General features: G+C 31.2%; 2 protein-coding genes across 2 annotated transcripts in view; one reads left to right on the top strand and one right to left on the bottom strand.

Annotated features, from left to right (window-relative positions):
* LOC108689804 (ubiquitin-conjugating enzyme E2-24 kDa-like) overlaps window positions 1-3,781 on the top strand; it is a 4,343-nt gene extending 562 nt beyond the window's left edge. The window contains 5 exon segments of the mRNA XM_018196740.1: window positions 1,441-1,575; window positions 1,682-1,732; window positions 1,905-2,037; window positions 2,395-2,542; window positions 2,715-3,781. Of these exon segments, the coding sequence (XP_018052229.1) occupies window positions 1,441-1,575; window positions 1,682-1,732; window positions 1,905-2,037; window positions 2,395-2,542; window positions 2,715-2,812 (565 nt within the window). The 3' untranslated portion in view covers window positions 2,813-3,781.
* Window positions 3,782-6,447: 2,666 nt separating this feature from the next.
* LOC108689863 (CD63 antigen-like) overlaps window positions 6,448-8,754 on the bottom strand; it is a 10,531-nt gene continuing 8,224 nt past the window's right edge. Inside the window, exon 6 of the mRNA XM_018196820.1 lies at window positions 6,448-7,818. Coding sequence (XP_018052309.1) covers window positions 7,800-7,818 — 19 coding nt within the window. The 3' untranslated portion in view covers window positions 6,448-7,799. The remainder of the gene's footprint in view (window positions 7,819-8,754) is intronic.

Below are 8,754 nucleotides of genomic sequence, written 5' to 3'. Positions count from 1 at the left end.
CCGGCGACACCGTCGCCGCGCCGAGGGAAGTAGGGAACCGTCTCGCGGGTCTCGCATCTGAAGCGGCGGACCGGTCCTTTCCCGTCTCCCTGCCTCACCCCCTACCGTCGGCGACCCGGCGAAGCTAGGCTTGCCGCGAGACGACAGCAAACACGGCGTGGACACATCGGACACGAGGTACATCAAGCAGCACCGCTTTTATCAGCCGCTTCGGCTCGCGAACAAATAATCGCAGAGGGGTAAAGGAGAGGGTTAGGAAACAGCCAGAAGTGGCACTGTGCGTGTGCGTGTGTCCTAAAAGGGACATGGATATCTATAGAGAACGGAGAGGGAATCAGGGAGATCTATGTAGACGACACATCGGGGAATGTACATCGGTTGTTCTGAGCTCCGAGCGAGAATGTATCCGGCGTTCACTGTCGCCTATCGGAGCCAGAGTCTAGCTGCTTGCATCTTGCCTGCGCGAGAGCTACGAGAGAGGAAGAAGCCTGAGAGAAAGACAGAGGCGAGAGAGCGAGAGAGAGAAAAACGCGTGCTCGTCCATGAAGGGAAATCAATTTTGGGCGCGTTGAACCCCTCTTGAGTCGATCGGAGGCAACAAACGCATTGATGACGTTAAACAAATCTTATTCTTTTCTTTTTCAGTCTATCCGGTGGATCGTCACATACATCTCTTCTCGGTCTGCACGTCTTTTCTCCTCGGGCTTCGGGCTAGACAACGCTACGCAAGACGCCGTTTAGTATTAAAAATACGACGCGCTAGATATCTGTCCCGAGTGAGACAGGACACTTCTCCGATGACGATCAAATACGCGTGATGTTTATGTTTTTCCTCGCGCAGGAAGGGAGGGGACGGTTAGAAGGGCAAAGAATAGAAAATCCTGTGTTTTGTGTTTGATCAAGATTCTTTGTTGTATGACTCATCGTCTCCCTGTCAAAAACACAGAAAAAGACGACCGTTTCCGGAAGCGTTTGATTCACGGTGCATTATTAATTTACATCATCGCGTTTTCAACATTCTGAACTACTTTCGGTTTACTTTATAAGATCTGTTATTAAGATCTGTTTACTCCATTTTATTTGTTTTGCACATATGACATTAGTTTTCACAAACACACACACACACACACACACATACACAAAACTCGATCTATTAATGTTTCTCCTTCCTTTTGCAATGGATTTTATTTATGCATTATATGACTATAGCAAAACGAAGATAGAAATGCAATGTGTATTTTCAATAAGGAAACGCAATGTGTTTTCAATAATGGAAGTGTAATAATAGAGCATAATAGATGCTCTATTATTACACTTCCATTACTATGTCTTAAAATTAGTTTTGCTTTTATAATGCTTGTCCTTTTGTCACTTATTTCCATTAAATTTATAATTTGCAAAAGTTTCTATGTAATTAATAAAATATATGTTTTGTTACAGAGTCATGTCGTCAGGAGCAGGTTCCAGTGGAACTGGGCGAGGTCGTGGTTCCTCCTTGGCAGACAATAAACCAGATAGTAAAGAAGCTAAGCCAAATCCAAAGATGTCGAAAGCTTTAGGAACATCCGCTAAGAGGTAGAGCAATAGAACCATATTTCGTGATAATATTATGATAACATGTATTTATTTTAACATTACAATAATTTGTGATTACTAAATATTTTTAATATTAATATTTTAGGATACAGAAAGAACTGGCAGAAATTACGCTAGATCCACCTCCCAATTGCAGGTATAATACCATTGTCATTGATTATAATTCTTTTTGAAATAATATTTTGCAAAAATAGTTCCATAATAATATGAATTATAGAACATAGAATTATAGATTATAGTTTTATATTTTACTTATGAGAATAATATATAGATAATAAAATTAATTGTTGATTAACATCATTTTACAGTGCAGGACCAAAAGGTGATAACTTGTATGAATGGGTTTCTACCATATTGGGTCCTCCAGGTTCGGTTTATGAGGGTGGTGTATTCTTTCTTGATATACATTTCTCGCCAGAATATCCTTTTAAACCTCCTAAGGTAAGTTGATAGTTCCATTAATTTTATATTGTGAGAATAATATTTATTTATACAGGATTATAACAACAACGTCAAAGTGAAGAAAATAAATAAAAACTTAAATAAAAGTATTATTTAAATTATTGTCATTTTTCTATATAAGACTTGAAATATGTGTATAGTTTAAATAAATATTTACATTAATATTTATTACATAATAATTATCTGTATAGAGATTAATAAATGTTGCAATATTAGTAATTCCTTGCGTCTAAAACATTCTTAGAAAATTTACAATCATTTAATTTATTTTAGTAAAATAGAGAGCGCGACATACGTTTTAATAATTATTATTTTCAAAAATGTATTGCTCTACAGGTTACATTCCGAACACGCATCTATCATTGCAATATAAATAGTCAAGGAGTTATTTGCTTGGACATCTTAAAGGATAATTGGTCTCCTGCGTTGACAATTTCAAAAGTCTTACTGTCAATATGTTCCCTTTTAACAGACTGCAATCCAGGTAAGCGCATTATTTATGAGAATTTATTTAAAATTGATGTATGATATATATATTGTAAATAATGAATAAATTTACAATATCTTGTTTGTTTTTAAAATAACATTCTCTTTCTTTAGATAACATTTTTTTTTTTGACGTAATTATGTATATCTTAAATAATTTTATCTTGCAGCTGATCCACTGGTAGGTAGTATAGCCACGCAATACCTACAAAATAGAGAAGAACACGATCGCATAGCGCGGCTTTGGACCAAACGCTATGCTACATGAGCATATTCTTTATTCATATTAAACTCCTATTAGTCTCATGCCAACTTATGATCATTGCTGCTCTCATACAACTTGTCTCATATGTAGCCTGTACACATCCTTATGATCATGTTGGTCAGAAAACACAAGTGAGCAAAGACCGTTTGAGATCAGCTCAAACATGATTGTGATGTGCTTTTATGTAGAGTATGTAATGTGCCTAAGGACGGATGAATGTGCGTGCAAGTGTTTAAATAGTGTGCTAGGGCATAACGAGACAGGAGTTTTTCACTTAAAAGTTACAATGAGATAGTATTTAAATGGATTGTATTGTTTACAAAAACAATACCACGCACAATGCTGCTAATGTTTCTAGAATAGGAGATAACATGAACAATATTGATAATCTAAACTGTAAGTAATTAATAGATATATAGGCAATAAGACGTAAACGTAGAGGCCCATTTTTCCATACTTGAACTCGCATATTTTTATATTGAATTGTCTTAAATTTAAATTATTATGTTCATACATGTGATGCCTGACTCAAAATACAGGTTAATAGCATGTAACTATAATTTAATTTAGCTATGCTGCAAAATTATCGCATACAATTTTGTGTTCATAATACAGTAATTGTAATGTTCTGCATGAAGCAGACATTAAGATTATACTTGCGTATCAGACATAATTCAGTTGTCTGGGCCCACCCGCAAAAATATATTGTAATTGTAAATAAATATTATTTACTGTATACTTATACACTGGTACATTCAAGAAATCTTATAATTCTGACCTGGATTTATGTTCTGTCTATATCATATACATGTATGCATAATTAATGTTTTAATGATTGCACTGATAATTCTGATTCACTAATTCTGATTAGCGATTTCGTATCCTTTTATATACTGGATGATCCGAAATTCATGAATTTGGAGTATAGGACATGATATTTTATGCTAAAAGAAACAACTTTTTCCTTTAGCAAAATTGCGTCCGATAAATAATTTTTGTGCTTATTTGTTAACTTCAATCTGTTCTCCTGCAAAAACTATTTATGGTATACAATTTTGCTAAAAGAAAAAGTTGTTTCTTTTAGCATAAAATATCATGTCCTGTACTCCAAATTAATAATAAATCTAAAATAAAAAATAATATTCAAATAAAATATCATGTCCTGTACTCTGAATTCGTGAATTTCGGATCACTCTGTATATTATAGCTTAATTTTTAACGTAAGTAGAAAAAGAAAATTTTAATGATTGGCGCTAACCAATGTTGGTGCAATCCATTGCGTTCTTAGACTTTTTATCTTATATTATTTTATCTGAAGGGATACTTACATATCAATTTTGTTGCATACTTGAACTCTAAAGTCCAAGCATGCTAGAAATACTTTCACTCTCTTCAATGTGTCAGGTATATGTACGTCTCCTGAATAATTTCTCGTAGTTTTTTATATCATATGAGATCAACAAAGTGATTAAAATCACTTTGTACATATCTGTTCTAAAATATAGATAGTTGCTTAAAAATATCGAGTAGTGTGAGTGTAATTATAGTTCAATGAAAAAAAAATGATGAAGCAAAGAAGAGAGGAGCTTGCTCGATGAATATTGATATTGTACAGTTTATTGTGTAAAATGTAAACACTCTTTGCATCCTTTTTCGTCGCGAAATTCGAGGAATGTAAATATTGCGTGAAATGCATGTGCAAAATATGCGAATCGCGTAAGTTCCTATTATAACAAAAATTGAATAATTTTTAATTTAGTCGGCGAACTTTGGCTTTTTATATTTTGTAAGCCAATATGCAGTTTTACAACTTTATGAATTAAAGTGGAAGATAAGTTTTGATCCTGCCTCGGGATTGTAAATAGATCATTATGCATAAGATAATACATATATATGCTCGCATGCATTTGAAAATTATCAGAAGAAATATGGATTTCTCGTTATTTCTAAAAATGTGTGTTATACATTAACTGGAAAATGAAAGCACGCTCTTTTAAAATCGATCTGAAAATAGAAGCGCATTATAAAGTCTCTTTTGTAAAAAAGCATGGAAAGCAAGGGAAAAGCCTCGTGACATTTATCTGCACAGTTTCGATGATCTAAAATTACAATACGCCGGGAAGTCAGTTGATCCATGAACACTCTTTTATTTGCGTATATAAAAAGTATGAATGTCAAACAAAGAAAAAAGCAAATGTACGAAGGTCAGTCTTATATTGGTAAACAATCTTTTAATGATATAACGAATGAAATACAATTTATTATACGCTGATTTCTTCAGTAGTTATTATTGTTACCTTTCCTTATCTTTTCTTAAAGATATTCTTTTCAATTACATTCTGCGAAGTTTAAATTTAAATTGAATTTGTAAAGGTGGAAAGAGGATTTTGATTGAAAACACTAGTTAGTGTCATTAAATTTATTAGTATACATAAAAGCTAGATGAATATGTGCTAAGGACATGTTGGCTCCTAAAATGCCGTAAATTAGATACTGTAATAACGAAATTACATTTGTATCACGTTAACGATACTTAATAATTTACCTTTATAATAAAAATAATACAAGCAGCCAAAATAGAATTTAGTACAAAGTCATTTGTATATATGTGTTTTGTATATATGTGTGTGTGTGTGTGTGTGTGTGTGTGTGTGTGTGTTTATGTGTATATATAATATATATAATATGTATATATTGTATGTAAAATATACCAATGTTAGTTAATACTGATTACAATAATCTTTGTCAGTCTTTTGCATTGTCTGGTACAATTAATACATACAGAGTCTAAAATTTTCAATTAAAATCTCTGACAAACACAGATGATTTTATAATCAAAAGGAGCAAACGTTTTGGACAAGTGCTAGTTTCGAAGCTATATTGCGCATGATCAGTAGATTAATATAATTGAAATGCTTTCTAATCTCTATTAACTTATAACATAAACGTTACTATATTAGGCACACTTTAATATCTCATAGCTATTATTTCTATGTTTCTGCATTTAAGGTTTATCCTACGGACGTTCATGTTTATTTCTGAGATCTTGTGCATTTCCCACTGTGTACGTGTGTGTATGTGTGTGCCGATGGTAGATTTAAATTATTTCAACATTATTGTAAAATAGTAAATATATCAATACTCTTTGTTCTTACATATAAATTATTTGCAATAAATACGTATCTCCATTTTTTTAGACATATACGTTCTAATAACGTTCGGTATATTATATGTCTAAAGGAATGTTATAAATTTTCATGCATTTGTATACACAAGACTACAGAAACTTACACAATTCAATTTGAAATGTGGTACTTGAATTCGTGAAATCGACAAGACGCAGTGAAATTTCTAAAACTTTTTCCCTTTCATCTGTTACGTATAAATCTAAAAAGTACTGTGCATTTTCGATGTACTTAAACGCACATAATGTTATTTAAGCATCCAATTGGCATCAATTTTTAAATTACATTAAAAAATGTTTCTCCTTTAAATGGAAGCAAATATAAATAAGTAGTTTTATATCATCGTAATTCATTCTCATTTAATTTTTTTTTCCAATATTATTGAAAGCTCTTTTAATACTGAAAAGTAGAATCCTATGAATAAAATTCAAGAAGTCTTTTTATAGATTTTAATGCATCACATAATTGTTTTAAATCATTTATTTCTTTTCAGGAATATCTTGTTATTCACAATCAGTAAAAATAATGTCAATCTTTTTACTTTGGTCCCAAACATGAATGAACTTAGCACTAAACACGCACAAATGTTTTTGTAGCAATAGACTGTCAATAGCATATAATACAATGAAGCGCAAGAATCTGAATCAATATCAGAGTTCACTGACATTACAAGCTAAATTATTGACAGGATAGAGCTAGCTTCATTTGATACTCCATTTAAATTGAGCTAAATGTTAATATGCGCTAATTTTGTTACATCATTGGTATATAATGTACAGAATTTTTGTGTACCTGATATTACATAATGACACTATATATACACGCATATATATTTCACGGGGCACCGTCGATTACGAATAAGAGTACACTGCCTTTTCTTGTTTTTCTTCGTAGAACACAGAAAATCATTATAAATTTAATACAAGATTACTCTACAACATCGTATATATTATAAGTATTAGAGACTGTATTTTGTCGAGAGAGAAAAAGATGAGGAGGCATTAAAAATAGATGCCAAGATTGCATGTACTCAAATATAATATATACTATTTTATGTAATATTAAATTATCAGAACACAAGTTTGCAATTAATCATTACACAATTTGCTCATTCTGCACTCTGAGGAAGATTATGCAGAAATAGCTCATTCTTTTTTGTTCGTTTAAATCTGACAAAAAATTAAGAGGAATGATGGTTACATTGAATGCTATTTCTTATAATGATACAGATTGTAAATAATTCGCAAAATATTATCAAACTTCGTACAAACGTATCACATGAAAAAATAGATCAGACATTACATCATGGCACATTATTTTACAGGCACCTCATTGTACGTGTGCCAAAATTGATGAAAATTTCATTGATAATTTCTGTAAATAGAATCGCATACATTTTTCGATTAATTGTTCTCTTTCTTTTTTTTTGCTTTCATATTGCATGTGATATATATTTTTGGCAGATATTGGCAGTAATTTGATGTTAAATTTAACAGGATATATTAATATTCAATGCATATATTGCTATCCAGTTTGTTTTTTCAGTTTATAAGAAAAAGCGAAGTAAAGAGAGACGCCAATTCGCGTTGTCTCTAAAGTATGTAATTTCATGGATTACATACATATATACCGAAACGTCACTAACTTAAGGTATCGCTGTACACTAAATACTTGTGACATCATTCCTCTTTGAGTATATATTTAAGCACAATAAGAATGATTACGGTCGTAATGAATCTACAAGTATTTATTAATCAATGTATGATGAACAATATTATGAAAAATGCCTCCTAATTGATGGCAGATCAGTGTGCTGTGGTTTCGCTGTAAGTAAAAATATTAAATCACTAGGTATGAACATAAAATATTTGAAAAAAAAAACATCTAGTTTTACGGCATATTAAGCAATATAATTTCGTATATATGTATATAGTACAAACAACGGAAAACAAAAGATAACACTTCAATTTTTGTATGTTTCTATTAAAATATAGATTTTAATAACGAGAGTATTTTTATTGCCAACATTGGCTTAAAATGATACTTTATAATCAAGTTGAAGCAATTCTATTGCTGTTTAACTGAAATATAAATTCTGTTGTTGAAATAATTTTGTTATAAATTACGCTTTACTATAATTTTTATATAACATGAACAACTATTACGTTTTGTCTATTTCTATACACTTATACATCTTGTAAGACATTTTTCATGATTGTAACACTATGTAAACTTTACATTGTGGTAAACAACAAAATATCTTAATGTTAGATATATAGTATTTCTTGCTTTGTATTGAACGCACAGCACGCGCGCAGCAACATATACGTGTAATTAACATGCAATTGCAAATTGAGGCTAACATTTCTCTTTCAATTTGTTAAACATGGAAATTTTTCATTAATCTGAAGAGTACCATTCAGCCACAAATTAGAATATACCAAAAAAAAAAAACAAATTGCGCATTGACACATGTTACTTTCAATCACAGTTTCTTTGCAATTCACAAGTATAGTACATCCTATTAACTGGTTAAAGTATAATTTTCTCTTTGAATGGATTATATAACATGCAATAATATATAAAGGAAATGCCCTTCATCATACACCATTGGGTTAATGTTGAGAAGATATATTCACGTATCTTAATACTTCATTTTTTTCTTGAATTATTTAATTAGTGTAGTAGACTTTCTTCATTTGACATCGTAAATTTTATTTGTCAAAGATATATGTATACATTTTTTCAAAATATTAAATT

The sequence above is a fragment of the Atta colombica genome, unplaced genomic scaffold (genome assembly GCF_001594045.1).
Source record: "Atta colombica isolate Treedump-2 unplaced genomic scaffold, Acol1.0 scaffold277, whole genome shotgun sequence".
Taxonomy (NCBI): Eukaryota; Metazoa; Arthropoda; class Insecta; order Hymenoptera; family Formicidae; genus Atta; species Atta colombica.
This window is presented reverse-complemented; position numbering and strand designations above follow the sequence as displayed.